The 18,578-nt window shown below is 44.1% G+C and overlaps 1 protein-coding gene across 1 annotated transcript; it reads right to left on the bottom strand.

Annotated features, from left to right (window-relative positions):
- Positions 1–121: 121 nt before the first annotated feature.
- On the bottom strand, positions 122–17,246 carry RTRAF (RNA transcription, translation and transport factor). Its single transcript, XM_021538448.3, has 8 exons — positions 17,089–17,246; positions 13,765–13,889; positions 12,332–12,431; positions 8,669–8,755; positions 7,743–7,831; positions 4,631–4,699; positions 1,899–1,947; positions 122–452 (listed from the first exon to the last, which is right to left on the bottom strand). Exons 1-8 carry the CDS (start codon positions 17,147–17,149, stop codon positions 298–300), a joined length of 735 nt encoding a protein of 244 aa, XP_021394123.1. The 5' UTR covers positions 17,150–17,246; the 3' UTR covers positions 122–297.
- Between the last annotated feature and the right edge of the window lie 1,332 nt (positions 17,247–18,578).

The raw sequence follows: 18,578 nt of genomic DNA, 5'->3' as shown, positions 1-18,578 counted from the left end.
GTCAGGAAAAGATTTTATGTAACAATCCCATCAACACAAAGCCAAACACAATGAAAAAGACACACACACACACAAAAAAAAAAGTCCTATTTGCCAACTCAGAGCTCATCAGAACAATCTGTTTCCCTCGATGTCATTTATTTAAAGAAAAATCTGGTAAGTCATCAGAAGTCAGAATCCAATTTCCTGTTTTCTTTCCCAAACAGGCAAATTAATCTCGTTTCGAGCCGCGTGCCAGAGAGGATCCGCTCCTAATTGCACCAAGCACACCCGGGAGGGCTGGGAGCTCTTCTCTCTTCATCTCCCCACCTTCCCCAGTCTGTGGTCAGTCTTGGGGTCAGCAATGATGGCCTGCACGGCCACGATGGCCTCGTTGATTTTGGTCTGCAGCTCCCGCAGCTCCTCGATGTGCAGCAAGCGCAGGATTTGGGCAGCTTCGTTGATGACAGCATCTGGGGAGGGGCACGGAGAGGAACTGCAGTTAGCCACGGGTTTATCCATCATTTTCAGCTCCCAGGAGGGATTTAAGGAAGTTTTAGCACCCTGAATGTTGTGCCTGCTGGTGGTTTCCAGGATGGGAACGGAGGACGACGTTCCCGGCTGCTGGGCAGGGATGGGGTGGCCTCCAAACCTTCCCCACCACCCTGCAGCCCCAGGGAATGAGGGAACCACAGAAATTATTTTAATAGTAAAAAAACCATAAAAAACAAGCCCAAAATACACATTAAACACAAACTGTTGGCTGCAACTCATTTGCAAAAAGTGGGTTTTTTCTATGGCCATGATAGTAAAATCCACGTTCAACTGCAATCTTAAAAATCCATCTCCGCTGTTAAAAGCGGTGATCCATGCTGCCTTGGGATGGAAATGCTGCCTTGGGAAGGAAATGCTGCCTTGGGAAGGAAATCCTGATGCCAAACTAAACCAAATCAAACAAAAAAAAATTCCCCCCCCCTAAAAAAACAACAAAAAAACCCCAAACCCGCAAGAAAACAAAAAGAAACTGAAAAAACTCAAAGCACAACACCCCAAAAAACCTTCCATAAGGACAAAAAAATTTAACTTGCAACCTCTAAAAAGCTTAAATTAATTAAAAAATAAAATATACAAATAAAAAACATCATAAAGGTATACTTCTATAATTAGAAGTATATATATACATTATATAAATAAAAATAGATCTTAATAAAACAATAAAAAATTTATAACAAAAATATAATCATACAAAATAAATAAAAACTTAAATATAATAAAAATATAACAATATATACTTATATAAAATAACGTATTAATTTAAAATGTCCACATTACAATGAAAATAAATAAAAATAATCCATTAAAAACACAAAAGACTGGGTTGGGCTGGAAGGACCTTAAGGATCATCTCATTCCAACCTCCCACTGCAAGGCTGGTGTGAAACATTCCAAACATTGATTTAAGTGACAAGGAGCAGAAGTGAAGCCTGTGGAGCCCCAGGTCACCTGGGTGGCTGTTCCTTATCAATAATCCATCAGGTTTATCAATAATCCATCAGGTTTATCAGTGATCCATCAGGTTTATCAATCAATAATCCACCAGGCTGAGCTTCCTGGATGGGATTTCAGGAAAGCAGCACAGCTGTCCTCTGCTGGTAGCAGCAGGATTTACAAACAGCAGGATGCATTCCTTGGGCTGCATTAAAAGTTGGGATTTAAACAAGATTCCAACCAGACTGGATTTAGGCTTTGCTGTTCCAAACCCAAAGTGCTCAGGGATGCTCATAAATAACCAGCTGGGAGGGAGGAATTCTTTCCACTGGAGGGTTTTTTACTGTCCACATCAGCTCTGCATTTGACAGTAATAACTCTGTCAAAGGCAAACATTCCCATTTAAAAGTCACATTAAGAGCAGTGCTCACCTCCCGTGTCAAATCCAAGAATGTGCTTTTCCAGAGCAACAGGCAGCCCCTGGAAAAGGGGAAAAAAAAACCTGTTAAAAATGTCATTTTAGATGTCTGGTAAATAAAATCAAGTACAACAGCAGCTAACTAGGGGAGAAAATAGAGGTTTTGCTTAGACAGAAATGTGTGAAAAGCTTGAAAAGTTGATTCAACAACTCCCTCTGTGTCCTGAGACACCAAACCCGGAGGATTATTACAGAAAAATCTTCCTGCTCAAGAATCCCTCAGTGGATACACAGTGCCTGCATTCAATCCTTAAAAGGCCAACAGCAGGACTGGGAGCCATCACCCAAGGCAGCAGCTTCCCAGGAAAACAAAACTGGGCTTTCTTAGAAACTCCTGCCTTTCAACAGCTGCCAGGCTTTGAGCAGGGGCTGACTGCAAAGAGCTGCAGAAATTCTCTGTAATCAAGTTTTGCTGAGCTCACAATATCCCCGGGAGCATCTGCTCAAGTGTTAAGCTTAGGAATAAAGCGAAATATTCCATTTTCTCTATGAAAACACTCCCAGGCAAAATTTATTAGTGGTCATTTCTAAGCGTTGCTCAGTTTCCTTTGCCCTGTCCAGCTGCAGAGGAATGGTCACACTAAATCATTACTCAGGGAGCTTCAACATGCACTTAAAATTAAACATTCCAAACCCCAGATTTTGCTTTTATTACCCTCAGTAAGTTTTTTCAACATTTGCCAAAAGCCTTGCATCTTGCACAACAAAAACATCAGAGTTCAATACTGTTAATTTCTGCAGGGATGGGGCTGTAAAGCTTTTTTTTAAAGACAGTGAAAATTTACTTTAAAGGATTTTATACACATGGGAAAAAAAAAGAATCTGAGCTGATCAAAATACACATTAAACACAAACTGTTGGCTGCAACTCATTTGCAAAAAGTGGGGTTTTTCCATGGCCTTTATAGTAAAATCCACATTCAACTGCAATCTTAAAAATCCATCTCCACTGTTGAAACTGGTGATCAAAATGCCACTAAAACCACTTCAGAAAGATTCCAGAAATATCAGACTTCCTATATGGGCTTTTTTTAAAGAACTGAGCTTTACACTTAAGGTCCTTGCCAGCCTGGGGTGTTTCTGAGGAAAAATTGTGATTTTTTTCTCTTTTTTTCCCCCCCCCGGTTCTTTGTGGAAGAATTGCCCAAGGTTCCCCCAGTGCCACCTGGCAGCAGGAAATTCCTTACCCTCCCTTCTTCCCACACTCCCTGAGTCTGATCCTTTTTGGGAAGCTGCCTTTGGAATCCCCTCAGCCCATCCTAAAATAAGATCATGATCCTTCAAACAGGGAATAAACTAAAAAAAAAAAAAGAGCACCTTTACATCAGGAACTGCACACACAACTTCATTCCCAGCCTCATTCCCTACAAACCTGATTTATGAATGCTGCACAAAAATGTGCCTATTTACAAATCAGCCAAAAACCTGAAGAATGAATCTCATTTTCCTCTTTTTTTTTTTTTTTTTTTAATTTCCAACCCAGCCATCCTGTCTGCTTTGAATAGATTTCCTTTTTTTTTTTTTTTTTCCCCTGGCACACGAAGATGTTGATGGTCCCTCCTGGCACAGATTTTCCTGCTTCTCACCACTCCCTTTTCTCCACACGCCTTGGAATGTGGCATTCCTAAGGAAAAAACCCTCCCAGGTTATCTCCCAGACAGAGGCATCTCAGCCCTGCTGATGCTTTGAAGATCTATCAGAAATTAACAATTCCCTGGCAGAAAAAAAATAAAACAACTCCCTGTTGCTCCAAGAAAATCTCATTTTGATCCCAGCTGTGCAGCTATGAAAACAACAACGAAAAGCTGCTTTTTATTAACATTACAGAACCTGAAATGAAGACAACAGGCTCAGCTCAGCTGTTTTCCTGCTCTTTGGACAGTTTTATGGATTTACAGGTCCAAAGATTTGATAAATAAATAATTTAACTAATTAATAATGGATTGTTGTGAGCAGCTGCCAAAAAAAGGAAGGAATTTGGGCTCTCTGAGCAGATCCAGCTGTTTTAGCAGGGACACTCCTACTCAGACACCCGAGGGCAGGTGAGGCTGCCTTTCCCAGCCTTCCCCCAAATGCTGCAGAGATCTGGAATGAGGAAATCCCAAACTAAAAACCCACAGACATCCCCTGGAACACCTTCCCAACAGACAGCTCGTGGTGAGCAAAGAATTCTGCAAAAATGTTGAGTTTAAGGGCAGAAATTCCTTCACTGCTCCTTTTTTTTTGGGGGGAGGAGAGGAGGGAGGAGCTGGATTTCCAACATCCCATTCCTTGAACACGTATGAGGTGTCCACATGAAGCAAAACACTCCAAAAAAGGAATATTTCAAATTCTTTACACAGCCAATGCTGCTAATTCAAAGAAAAAGCCAGGTCATGCATTTCTCCTCATACTATAGGCCTGCTGCACTGAACAGTCAGGATAATCCTCTGGAAAAAAACTCAGGGAAGAGCTTTTCCATGATTTCTCACACAGGTGTATTTGTATTCCCATGGAACAAAACCAGCTTTGTGTCCTGCTCTCCATAATCCCCCAGACCTGCTGGAATCAGCATGGTTGGGATAAATGAAGCTTCCACCATCCTCCCAAAGGAAGTGTTGCAACAGAAGTGGTTTTGACTGAGGGGACAGAGCTTTTATCTTCATTAATTAATGTGGAATAATTAAGCCTGGCCATGGGTACAAACCTCCTTGGACTGGCTGGCTTTGGCTATGGCATCCTGTGTCAGGCGTTCCTGAACCAGAATCCGAATTGCCTGGGAAAAAAAAAAAACATGGAAAGGGGACAGCAATTAATTCATGTCTTGAGGCATTTCTCAGCAATTCCAAGAGAAAAAGAGCCAAAATTGTAACCTCAAACCCAGTTTTGTGAGTTTTTTCTTTTTAACTCTTCCAGCCATTAAATCTTTCCATTTAGGAATAATCTTGGCATGCAGGAGCTCACCCAGGTGAGAGAACCAGAAGTGACATGGACATTGATTTCACACCATCAATTCCTGCCACTCCTGGGACAGAAGCTGCAAAATAAAAGGAATAGCCTGGAAAGCTTGGGATTTTTAGCCTGGAGAAAAGGAGGCTCAGGAGGGTGACAGGAGGGAGGAGCCAGGAGGGGGTTGGGATCTCCTGGCAGAGAATGAGAACCAGGACAAGAGGAAATGGCCTCAAGCTGTGCCAGGGGAGGTTTAGGTTGGATATCAGGGAAAATTTCTTCCTGGGAATGGTAGACAGGCAACTGGAAAGGGTTTCACAGTGGTGGAATCCCCATCCCTGGAGGGATTTCAAAGCTGTGTGCGTGTGGCACTTGGGGACACGTGGCAGCGCTGGCAATGGCTGGGCTCGGTATTTTCAAGGTCTTTTCCAACCTAAACAATTCCATGATTCCAAAATGAGCTGATCACAATCCCAAGGCAGCAGCACCAAGCTTCTTTTCCTGAGTTCTCACACTTTTTAACTCTGCAGCAATGTTGCTTCTCTGGGAAGGAAATCCTGCCTTGGGATGGAAATCCTGCCTTGGGATGGAAATACTGCTTTGGGATGGAAAGGCTGCCTTGGGATGGAAATGCTGCTTTGGGATGGAAATCCTGCCTTGGGACAGGAATGCTGCTTTGGGATGGAAATCCTGCCTTGGGACAGGAATGCTGCTTTGGGAAGGAAATCCTGCCTTGGGATAGGAATGCTGCTTTGGGATGGAAATCCTGCCTTGGGATGGAAATGCTGCCTTGGGAAGGAAATGCTGCTGCCAGCATCTTTTAGGAAGTGCTGAACCACCTCCCACATGCAGAGAAACCTGGAGCAAGGCTTCCCAGGCAGGCTTGGAAAAGGCTGAGAGCAGAAAGGAATTAATTTTAGCCTTGGGAACAAGAGCAGCCTTGACTTTGACAATCCTGGTGCTCATCTGTTCTCCCTGGCTCCAGCACATGGGGTGAAATCCTATCAGAGCTATCAGTTACTGATACCTACAGCTCCAAATGCCTCCAAAAATAACTGCAGGAATACCATGCAGGCAGATTTCCACAGGAAAGAACTGGCTCTGTCAAACACATTGCTCAGACTCTCCCTGATGAGCAGCCAAAAGTGACAGAAGCAGCTCCGTGCTTCTCGCCCAGCATTTCTCCCAGTTTTGGTCATGATTAAAGTTGAGCTGATACCAGAAAAGTTGTCACTTAAATACTTGTAGAAATCTGTCACTGAAGGAAGTGGCCTGGACAAAGGGATGGTTTGATGGGGAGTTTAATTCCAGCAGTGAAACCAGACCCTGTGGAAGAGAATTCCAAGTGCCTTTGGCATGAGGAAATATCCAACCGTGTCCCACAGATGTTTTCTGATCAACTTGCCGGGTTTAAATGAAGAAAATGAGATTTAAATCTCTGCTCCCCCTAGCCAGATGTCTGTGGTGTGCCTGCACCCTCTGGCTCTCCCAAAACATCCACTCCTGAGTGTCCAAGGCTGGATAGGGATCAGAAATTCCCTGCAAACCTGCTTATTGTGGGGGAGAATTGGAGAGTTTGACTGACACCTTCTAATATCATCATCTCAACCCCAAAACCAGCTTTGCATTGTTCCAGGAACGTGAATTTTCACTGCAGGAATCCACTCTCGCTGGAATTAAAAGCAAGAAAATTCAGGCTGGTTTTGCCCAGATCTGTCTGAAAAAAAGAGATGTGGAAATAAAACCACATTTATGCAGAATTCTAAATCCTCTAGAGTTTCCTTCAGAGAAGATCTGAAGGAATTTTGATAAGAGCAGAGCTCATTCATGCTGCAGATCCTCAGTATCACCACACCCAGGTCTCCTCTCCCTACCTGATATCCCTTTTCACTGATTTTTGTGGGGTTTTGAGTGTTTTTTGGTGGGGGGTATGAGATTTCCATGCTCCTTAAAGATTGGAGAAGGGTATTTTGGGAAGAGAAAGTAGAAAAAAAAGAAGGAAAAAAAAAAAAAGGATGGAATAACTGCAGGCTGAGAATTCCTTAAGAAACCAGGTTACCATGATGTTTTCCAAGATTTTCAGACTTTCACTAAATAAACTTCAATACCCACAGCTTTTGGTATCTCCAAAATAAGTTTTGCAAATGTCACAACTATTGTCATGAACAGAACTTTATGGTTTTTTTTTTTTCAGTGAAATACTTTTATTTTAATGCCAAACAAAACCAAGCTTATTCCCATAGCATGACATGATCAAGTACAAACTTGGGATTTTATACTCTCATCAATAATGTATTTTTTATTTAAAAAAATACAGTATGGGCTTGACCCCAAATCTATGTAGAGTTCCATCAGAAATTTCCTTCAAGGCATAAAAAATATGGTTTAGAAAATTAATCAGCTAATTTAGTGCACTTAAAAGTACTAATTAGGTGCCAAAACTAAATTAAATAATGACAAGGAGTAAACAGTTCATAGGACAAAAATAAAAAAGAAACTTTTAACAGTGGCTCCTCCCTTGGATGTTGTTTAAAATATCTTTGGCATCTTAACTTTTAAATTTTCGAGTTTCTCTTAATTTCTAGCACTGGAAAAGGATCTTCTCCTTTGTGGATGTTCCTTAAGGAATTCAGCTAAAATTGTTTACCAGGGTAATTTTCCCTGCAGGAATTTCCAAGAATTGTGTTCTTATCTGCTTGAAAAGACATGGATTTGGGGTACTTTTTCCCTATCTTTGCCTAAAAATACATGTTTATCAGTAACTACACCTCAAGCTATGAACACACACCAGGCACTGGGGAAAAGAAGGAAAAAATGAGGGGAAAAATGAGGAAAAATTGAGGAAAAATGAGGGAAAGTGGGAAACTCACCTTGAGCATCACCAAGTAATCATCATGTCTCTGGATCTGAAGCAGATTAGCCAAAGCCATCACTCCGGCCTTGAAATCAGGATTATTCACTGGAAAAAAATAAAGATTATCATTAAAAATAAATGATAATTTAGTTTGGTTTCACTGATTCCAGCAAGCAGAACTGGCTCCCTGACTCCATGGCATTGGATTGCTCTTAAGGATGTACAAGAGCAATTCCCCCTGAAGTGTTCAAAAAACAAGGATGTGGCAGCTGGGGACATTAATTAGTGGTGAATGTGGCAGTGCTGGGTTAATTGTTGGGCTCAGTTACCTTAGAGGGCTTTTCCAACCTTAATTCCATTATTCCAAGCAGCGAGGAAACAATTTGGCTGCAGAGGAATCAGCATTGGGCTACACAGCCAGGTGAAGTGCTTGAAAATAAAGCAAATTACAGGCAGATATTGTATTCTGTACATTCTTTGTACATTTTTATTATTTTATATCTTTTTATCCCTGCTGCTGGTGAGGGCAGGATCAATCCCTGCCTTTTTGGAGATGGAGGAATGGAAAAACACTTGGAAGATGTAGGGTTGATTTTAGCAGCTCTTTCCCAGCACTTCCATTTATTTTGTCTGTGCCTACCAGGAAAAGAAAATGAAATTTATATTATGACAGAACAGCTGGAGAAGACTGAGCCAACAAGAAAATCCTGACAGCATGGAAGTAACCAGCATGCCATCATGTTTCCTTGGATATTTTTATTTTTGAAGGCATCTTGCTCTTAAAACAAGTAATTTTGATTTACAGAGCAAAGCTGTTCATGCAAACGTTCAGATCCTAAAGCTTTAAATGGGGCTTAAAAAAATCTACATCACAGGATTAACCAACTGAGGAACACACAGGCCATGGAGCACATCCCATGTAGGAGCTTGTGACACACTCACCATCCAGGTTAATCAGTGGCTCTGCATTTTTTGCTGTGTTGTCAGCATTTTTAGCACCATCAGGGGTGGAATCCTTGTACTTATCAGCTGCAAAACAAGGAGGCAAAGACAAAAATCATCAGCACCAACAGCAAAAAGAACTAACTCAAAAGTTTAGCGAGGAGCTGAGGTGTTACAGCTGGATTTTTGGGGTGTGGTGGTTGCCCAAGTGCTTTGTGGGGTTATAAACTGAGATTTCTGGGTTTATAAACTGGGATTTTGGTGCTCCCCGTTAATGATACCAAAAGTTGCCACTCCTGTGAGGTGCTCCAAGAGCTCCCAGCTGCAGAGAGGTTCCAGGAGCAGCCTCAGAGCTTCCACACTTTTCCACAGGGCAGGATGCTCTTCATTACGGAAGAGCACTTGTTCAGAAGTGCTGGAAATTTGGTTATTGAGAATTTCAGACTTTCTGTGCTGACAGACTCTGACCCCCAGGAGAACTCTGCATTGACCTGAGGCCGTGGAGAAGCTTCCAGAATGGAATGGCAGAGCTGGGATTGTGGGGGTGGAGTCTGAATGGAAGTGTGTGATATCACAGGGTGGAAAACTCAGAGTTTAAGGGTTTAGAATATAGCAATAGATACAAAGCAAGATGGAGGTTTTAGGGCGGAGGCTGATCCTTCTTCCCCTTCTTCTCCATGGGTTTGGGTGGTTTTGTGTAATTGGATAAAAAAGTCCTCATTGCAGGCAGGGGTGGTTGGTTATTGGGTTAAAAGTGAAAATAATTGAGGTGTCATTTCTTAATTGGACAGTTTGTCCTTGAAAGGCCTCGTAGAGAGAGAGAGAGATGGGGCTCCATTTTTAGATTGTTGGAGTGAAGTGCTGCAGAACTCAGGGTCTGTGAGACTAACATTGATTAGAAAAAATAAACATCTGCTTATTTTGAGTTCCAACAAGAAATGCCATGATGCCTTGAGAAGGCTGCCCTAAAACAGAGACTGGGTGGAGTTAAAGAATAAAGCAGGGATTTATTAAGAGGCCTCAATGGATCCACCTTGGGCAGCACAACCCAAAATGGACACAAAATGGACAACTGCTCACAGGGGCTCTCCCTGGGATCAGTTCTGCTCCATTGGCACCTTGGAGTTCATTGTCCCATTCCAGCTCCAGCCCATCAGTCCCACCCTGCTTGTTTTTCTCTCTCCAGCCCACGCTGTTTGTGCTCCTGGGCTGAGGTTTGGATCATTTGTCCTTGGTGCCCAGCTGGAGCAGGAATTGTTTTGTGTCCCTGCTCTGTGCACAGAGCTCAGCATCCCCTGATCTGGAGTCCAGACCCACACACTAAAGCAGCACAGAACCTGAAAAATATAAAAGCTAAAACCTGAGGCATCCCAATCTCACAATTTAATCCCAACCCTGGCAAAAAAGAAGCAAAGACTCAGCACACAAGCTGCATCTCCCAGATCTGCCACTTCTAAAATCCCTCAGTTCCACTGCCAGGGCCCTCTGCCTCGAGCAGGGATCAAGAACTGGGGGATGATGTTGGTCCTGATGAGCAAATGGAACATTTCCAGCTCAGGGTTTGGTTCACAGCCCACACTGGCGTTTTCCAAGCCTTTGGACGATGAAAGCTCCTGAACTCCTCCTTTTTCACACAATTCCAAGGAACAGGCAGCTCATTTTGCCCATCATGAGGGACTGAGAATCCCATCACAGGTATTTGTATCCCATCCCTGCCCTGGGCAGAGCTCAGCCTGCAGGAATTAAAGGCAAGGGAAAAGCAGCACTTTGGCTGTTGTTATTTTGCCACCAGTAATCACATTTGTATTCCCACACTCTCCACAAGGAGATGGAGCTGCTGTGACTTGGGGAAATTAAAACTCCACTTTTTCATAACTTTGTCCTAGTTCCCAAGTGTTCCACATCCCCTCCTTGTTAAAAAAAAAAAAAGAAAAAGAAAAAAAAAAGGGGGGGGTGTAAAAATAACTTCTCTGAATAAATGTAGTACTAAATATAAAACATTTAATACACTTCAGAGGAAGTTCTCATAAAGGCAATCCCACAGGGAGAAGGGGGCAAATATCTACAATGGGATTGGCTCTATCCAGAAACAAAATAAAATAACAAATGCAAATATGCTGCTCCAGTCCTGTGGGAGCTGAAAAGAAACAGCTCCTCTGAGCATGGGGTGGAAACGAGCACTTGAAATTGTGCTTTATCTTTTTAAAGAAGTGAAATATACTTTTGACCCTGTCTGATTTTGATGAAAAACATAAAAGCAGTGTGAATTTATGCAGGGGAAGGTGTCCCTGCCCATGGCACTGGGTGTGTGCAAGGGCGTTGTGACATCACAGCACATTTGGTGACACAGTGGGTGTGACAGCTCCTGTCCCCACGCTGCAGAGATCCAGGTGCCAGACAGGGATGGCCTGAGCAGGATCCCAGCAGGATGCCCAGCCTGGAGCAGCTCCTGTTGGTGGCTTTTGGGCTCAGCTGTTTCTACCCTGACAGCTCCTCCCGCTCCTGCCCACCCTCCTGGGCCACCCTGGTGTGGGATGTGCCCCCTCTGGAGCTGGAGAAGAAGGGCAGTGCCCACAGGGGCATCACCATGCCAGAGGTGCTTTACTGGAGCATCCCAGCCCTGTGCCTGCTGCTCCTGGGGGTTTTCCTCAGCAGGAAAATCAGGATCTGCTGGAGGAAGGTGAGGGAGGGGTGCCAGGGGGCCATGGGGACAAGGAAGGGACTTCCCAGACTGTGCCCAGCCCCAGCAGGCAGAGCTGGGTCCTGAGCACTGTGGGGAACACCAGGACAGGGTTAGCAGTCCTGGGGTTGGAATGAGATGGGTTTTAGGGACCTTCCAACCCAAAGCATTCCAGGGCTCCCACACAAGCTGCTCCCTGGGGCAGCCCAGGAGAGGCCTGAGGCGCCCCTGTCCCTGTCACCCTGTGTCTTCCAGAGACGTGTCAGGAAGGATGGATGTTCCTGCAAGACCTCCAAGCTGCTCTCCAAGCTGAAGGAAAACCCTGACTTGCTGAAGCTCTACCTGAAGCACCTGCAGAAGTGCAGGACATCCTTGGTGGAAGTGTTCCAGGTCAGGCTGGGTGGGACTGGGAGCGACCTGGCCTGGCTGGCCCTGCCAGAGGGGTTGGACTGGAAGGTCTTTACAGCTTCCTCTCAATCCAAACCTCTCTGTGACTCTCCAGAAAAACCAGCAATACAATACAGGAGGGCTTCAAGGAGGAGACACATTTTACTCTTTGCCAAGAAATTCCCAGCTGTAGCAAGGCTCCCAGGAAGGCTGGACAGTGATGGAGCTGTCCCAAAACACAGGGACAGCACAGCTTTGGCAATAAAGGTTGCAGGTGGAACTGTCTCCAAGGTAAATGGAATGTGGAATGGATCCAGGGAACAGAGGAAGTGACCCCACAGTGGGAATGCTGCAAAGCTCCTCCAACCAAAGGGAAGGAATTCCTGGCTGGCAGGGTGGGCAGAGGTGCCCAGAGCAGCTGTGGCTGCCCCTGGATCCCTGGAAGTGTCCAAAACCTGGTTGGAGCCACTTGGGATAGTGGAAGGTGTCCCTGCCCGTGGATCTTTGAGGTCCCATCCAACCCAAACCATGCTGGGATTGTGTGAAATGAGTCAGAATCCCCCACTCCCCTCCCATTTTGAGGATTCCCCTCATACCATTATCTCCATACTCCAGCCTCACAGCCAAGCCAAGAAGCCAATCCACTGTTTCCTGTCGTTCCTGTATTTTGAAGGGACAGTTCACATCTTTCATATACTGGGGAGCAAAAAAACAAAACAAAAAAAAAGAGAAAACAAATGGATTTTGGTGGTTGAATCAGTTGGGAGCACAGAACTGTTGTCACTTCCCCACAGAAAATATTAATTAACAAGAGGTGTCACTGTGAAATTCCTGCTGTGGCATCCAATCCATGTTGGAGTGTCCCAATCCACCTCTAGCCCAAGTCTGACACCTAATAATGGAATTTTATTTTTAATTAATGTTTTTTTATTGCCAGACAGCACCAAAATGCCCTTGGTTTGCTCTCTGCTCATGTCACAGAGCAGATGGAACAAGGCAAGGGGGAACAAATTGGAACAAAGCTTTCCCACCTGGAATGAAACCACCTAAGGCTTCCCCAGACCCAGAGGATTCCCTGGAGTAATTTTCCCTTTTTTAGGGATTTTGTACAACAAGAGAGGACAAAACCAGGCTGAGGTTCTGTCCAGACCACGAGATCCAGCCCTTGCTGCTGCCAAGGCTCCCAAAAACCAGGACATGGTGCCATTCTGTCACATCCCTTTGCTGCAGGGACAGGAGTGCCACACAGCTGGGAAAAGGAAGGCAGGGGCAAAAAAGCAGGAATTTCCTGGAAATGATGGAAAGGACACTCTCCCCAAGCCAGAAAACACACCACAACAGCACCAGCTGCCAGGAATTCCAATAATTCCCATTTACCTACAGGATTTTGGAATAATTCAGGTTCCCCCTGAGCAGTGAGCAAAGCAAGAGTGTGCAGGAATAAAAAAAAATTGGAATAAGAGGGCAGTGGGAATTACAGAGCAGGGAAATGGCAAGCAAGAGGAAAAGCTCAAGAGCTTTGTGGTGGCTGCAAGTGCTCAGAGATGACCCAGAGTCCATCTGGATGCAGAAAATCCATCTGGATGCAGAAAATCCATCTGGAAAGGCAGGAGGAGCAGGGATGAGCTTTTCCCACAAGATGGCAAGGCCTGCAGGAGCCTCATGCACCTCCTTTTGGTACAGGAGGAGCAGTAATGCAGGAAAAAATGTGTTTATTTGCAGAAAAAAATGTGTTTATTTGCAGAAAAAAATGTGTTTACTTGCAGAAAAAAAACGTGTTTATTTGCAGCCAGTCCTCTTTCTGCTTCAAGAGCTGAATCAAATCAGGCAAAAAAAAAAAAAAAAAAAATCAGATTAGGATGGATACTCCACCTATTAAACAAACAAAGCTGAGGGAAAACTATGCAGAAAATTGCCCCATCAAGTCGCCCAGTTTGTCTTCAATAATACACTGAAATTCCCAGGAATGCAGTAAGGCAGAGCTCCTGGTGTGCCACAGCAGCTGTGAGGTGTCAGAGCAAGGAAATACCTTCTCGAAGGATTTGGGCCACTCCTCGCTGTGGATGTTCCTCAGGTTGCCCCGGTCCTCGATTTTGTAGTGTCGGATTTTCTGGTCCTCCAGCCACACAATGAAATTCCTGAACTCGGTTTCATCTGAGGGCAGGAGGGAGAAAAAAAAAAACAACAGGAATTCAAAATTTATCTTAGGTTTTCATCTGATTCATACAAATCTTGATGCCTCTGAGCACTTTTCCCATTCAAATCCAACAATATTTATTAGAATATTTATTTATATGCTTAAATAAATAACTATTAAACCGCCACAAAACATCTATTTAGTGGGCTATAAATATATTTATTTAGTGGGGGCATATATATATATAGTTATTAAACATTTATATATTTATAATATATAATATATATTTATATTATTATATTTATAGTATATTTTATTTGTATATTTATATTACACATTCAGTTAGTATATATTTATTTTAGTTAGTATATATTTATAAATGTATATTTTAGTGGGCTATAAATATATATATTTAGTGGGGATATACAGTTAGTATATATTTATATATTAATAATATATATAATATATTTATAATAACTAAATTTATAATATATATTATTAGTATATTTATAATAGATATTTAATATATATTGATATATTTATAATAAAGATGATATATCTATATTTACAATATAGTTATATTTACAATATTATTCATATAATATATATTTAGTTAGTATATGTTTATTTTCGTTAGTATGTTTATTTTCGTTAGTATATATTTATAAATATATATTTTTAGTATGTACAGATAGTATAGTGATATATTTATAATATATTTTATATATTTATATACTTACAACATATATATTCATAATAGTTATATTTATAATGTATATATTTAGTTAGTATATATTTATTTTAGTTATAATATATTTATAAACATATATATTTTAGTGGGTTATAAATATATATCTCTATATAAAACCCCCCTATATATTTATATATTTATAATATATATTTAGTTAGTACATAACTATAATATTTATTGTATATTTATATTTACATATATACAATAGAGCTGTATTTATATTACATTATTTATATATTTATAATACACATATATTTAGTTACTATATATTTGTTTTAGTTAGTATATATTTATAAATAGATATCTTTTAGTGGGTTATAAATATATATATTTAGTGGGTACATATATAGTTAACATATATTTATTAGTTAGTATCGATTTATAACATATATATTCATAATAGTTATGTTTACAATATATATATTTAGTTAGTATCTATTTATTTTAGTTATCATATATTTATAAATATATATCTTTTAATGGGTTATAAATGTATATATATCTATATATAAAACCCCCCTATATATAATATACATTAAAAACCCACTAAATTGTGCATTCTCTGACCAAAAATCAACCCAGAGTGTTTTTCATTTTTCAGCTGACTGACCTTATTAAAGGCATCAGCCTACTTATTACTTTTATTGGGAATATAATTATAACTCAAGGAGCACAGAAACAGAGGTGAAAAAACAACAGAGAATTTGAATTTCTAACTCTTTTTGAGTTAAAACCCCTTTTTTTGAGCTTCCAGCACAAGCACGACACATGCAGCATTCATCCTGCCAAAAAACCAGCATAAATATTCTTTATTTATGCCCATTTCCCCATTCCCCGCTGACTCCTTTTGACCCAAAATCCCGTTTTTTGAGGCTGGAATTGCAGTTCCCAGCCTGCGGTGCTGTCCTGGCTCAGGGCAAAGCTGGGGGGCTCCTCTGGGGAGGAGCATCGGCGGCCCCGGGGGGTTTGGGGCAGTAATTCCGGGAGAAAAGCGGGAGAAGGCGGCTCATGGAGCAGCTGGGGGGCCACAGGAGGGGACAGCTCCGGGGCCACCGCGCCCCAGAGCGCGGCCGGGCATCCCGGACGAGCTTCGGCCACGGAATCACGGAAGGGTTTGCTGGGAAGGGACCTTCCCCACCCCAATCCCATCCCAGTCCAATCCGATCCGATCCCCATCCCACTCCAATCCCATCCCATTCCGATCCCGATCCAATCCGATCCGATCCCCATCCCATTCCAATCCCATCCCATTCCGATCCCAATCCAATCCGATCCGATACCCATCCCATTCCAATCCCATCCCATTCCGATCCCGATCCAATCCGATCCGATACCCATCCCATTCCAATCCCATCCCAATCCCATCCTCATCCTATTCCATTCCAATCCCAATCCCAAACCCAATCCCATTCCATCCCCATCCCATTCCAGTCTGAATCCCAATCTAACCCGTCCCAATCCCAATCCAATCCAACCCCATCCCCATCCCATTCCAACCCCATACCAATCCCAATCCAATCCGATCCCCATCCTATTCCAATCCAATCCTCATCCTATTCCATCCCAATCCCAATCCCAAACCCAATCCCATCCCCATCCCATTCCAGTCTGAATCCAAATCTAATCCCACCCCCAATTCCATTCCAATCCCAATCCCAATCCCAATCCCATTCCACCCCAATCCCATTCCAATCCCATCCCCATCCCAATCCCATCCTCATCCTATTCCATTCCAATCCCAATCCAATCCCAATCCCGTCCCTATCCTATTCCAATTCCAAACCCAATTCCATCCCATCCCCATCCCATTCCAATCCAATCCCCAACCTATTCCAATCCCATCCCAATCCCATCCTCATCCTATTCCATTTCAATCCCAATCCCATCCCAAGGCCAATTGCATCCCATCCTCATCCCTATCCCATTCCAGTCCAAATCCCAATCCAATCCCATTCCAATTCCAATCCCATCCCCTCCCAATCCCAATCCAAATCCCATCCCCATCCCATTCCAATCCTATCCCATCCCCACCCTATTCCAATCCAATCCCAATCCCATCCCTATCCTATTCCAATCCCAAACCTAATTCCATCCCATTCCAATCCCCATCCTATTCCATTCCAATCCCAATCCCACCCCTATCCTATTACAATTCCAAACCCAACTCCATCCCATCCCCATCCCATCCCTATCCCATTCCAGTCCTAACCCCAATCCAATCCCATCACAATCCAATTCCAATCCAAATCCCATTCCAATCCCAATCCCATCCCCTCCCAATCCCAATCCAAATCCCATCCCCATCCCATTCCAATCCAATCGCAATTTCATCCCCATCCCGTTAAAATCCCAATCCCATTTCATTCCAATCCCATCCCTATCCCAACCCCATACCCATCCCATTCCATTCCATTCCCATCCCAATCCCAACCCCAATCCCGGTCCAGCCCCCCCCAGCCCCTCACCCCTGCAGTTGAAGCCGCCGGGGTTGTGGTAGTCGAGTGCCGAGAGCTTGCGGCGGAACATGGTCCCGCTCCCGGAGCCAGCCGCGATCCCGGTGCCGAGCCCGATCCCGGTGCCGATCCCGGTCCCAGTCCCGCTCCCGATCCCGATCCCGGTGCCGGCCCCGCTCAGGCCGCGCTGACGGCCCCGCACGGGCCGGAAGGACGGGAACGCCCGCCCCCCGCGCGGCGTTCTGCTCGCTCATTGGCCAGCGCGCTGAGCGGCGGTCGCTTCGACCAATCGGAGAGCGGAACGGGCTGCCGGGAGGGGAAGTGGCCGCGCTGCTTTGGGTATGGACGCGGCGGAGGGGGCGGGGCCAGAGCGGGGGCGTGGCCAGAGCGAGGGGCGTGGCCAGAGCGAGGGGCGGGGCCAGAGCGAGGGGCGGGGCCAGAGCGTCTTCATTCCCGTCCTGCCTCGACAGCGACCCAAGCCCTGTCCAACCTGGCCTTGGGCACTTCCAGAGATCCAGGAGCAGCCACAGCTTCCCTGGGCACCCTGTGCCACCACCCTCCCGGCCAAAAATTCCACATTTCCACCCTAAACTTCCACTCTTCCCGTTAGAACCTGTTACCCCTTGGCCTGTGGCTGCAGCTCCTGCGGGAGCATCCCTGTCCCACCCCACAGCTGGAGCTAGGCACATTGACTCCAGCATGGAGAAAAGGAGCTTTGCCCACGGTGTCACATCCTGCTTGTGGCTGGATGCAGTTCCCAAGGGGTTCTCCCCGTCAGGAGGGTTCAGCAGGAGTTTTGGGGCTGGGCTTTCAGTAGCTTTTAGTTCAGCAGCTCAGGGGAGAATAGGCTGGTTCAGGGTGGGACATGGCTGCTTGCTCAGAAACTGAGAAACACCTAAAATTCCCTAAATTTCATTGTCCATCCCTTCTCCCCTCTCTTTCCTTCTTCTCCCAGCCCTGGCACTCAGCACAGGAGCAGGAGAACCAGGAGTGACGAGGATGGAGGCAGTGAAACCTCTGCTCTCTGGTGGAACTCAAAATGTCCCTCAGACATTTTTAGAGGATCCAGGCCCTGGTCAGAAGCATTTGAGACCCTGGCAGGCAGCTGGAAACAGCTGTGATTTTGGGTTTGAGCCATGGAATGAGTTACCAACTTTGAAGGTGGACCAAACAGTCAAAAGGGTTAGATAGGATAGTAGAAGTAGTTACAAAACAGAGGGGAAATTTTTTTAGTATTGTACAGGGGGGGTTTTACTTTGTACATGGGGGTCAGAAGTTCTAAGATGGAGGAAAGTGGGCTGATCCTGTTCTTCCTCCTTCTTCTTCCTTCCCTCCATGTTCATGGTGATGTTGGCACTCACAGATTGGTTTAGAGTAGAAAGGCACCATTTAATATAGGTAATAGGCATTGGGGAAAAACTATAAACATATAATATGTAATATATCATATAAAAGACAGCAGCAGCCCTGGCGGGGGGAGAAGAAGCAGTCGGGGTCAGAGA

The sequence above is a fragment of the Lonchura striata genome, chromosome 6 (genome assembly GCF_046129695.1).
Source record: "Lonchura striata isolate bLonStr1 chromosome 6, bLonStr1.mat, whole genome shotgun sequence".
NCBI lineage: Eukaryota > Metazoa > Chordata > Aves > Passeriformes > Estrildidae > Lonchura > Lonchura striata.
This window is presented reverse-complemented; position numbering and strand designations above follow the sequence as displayed.

What these genes read in the sequence shown, in the direction of transcription:
- RTRAF (XM_021538448.3), bottom strand. Translation starts at nt 17,149, where the DNA reads ATGTTCCGCCGCAAGCTCTCGGCACTCGACTACCACAACCCCGGCGGC. An exon ending in CGGCGGCTTCAACTGCAGGG is followed by an intron (nt 13,890 to 17,088) that starts GTGAGGGGCTGG and finishes TCCTGCCCTCAG; the next exon opens with ATGAAACCGAGTTCAGGAAT. An exon ending in GGCCCAAATCCTTCGAGAAG is followed by an intron (nt 12,432 to 13,764) that starts GTATTTCCTTGC and finishes TTTGCTCCCCAG; the next exon opens with TATATGAAAGATGTGAACTG.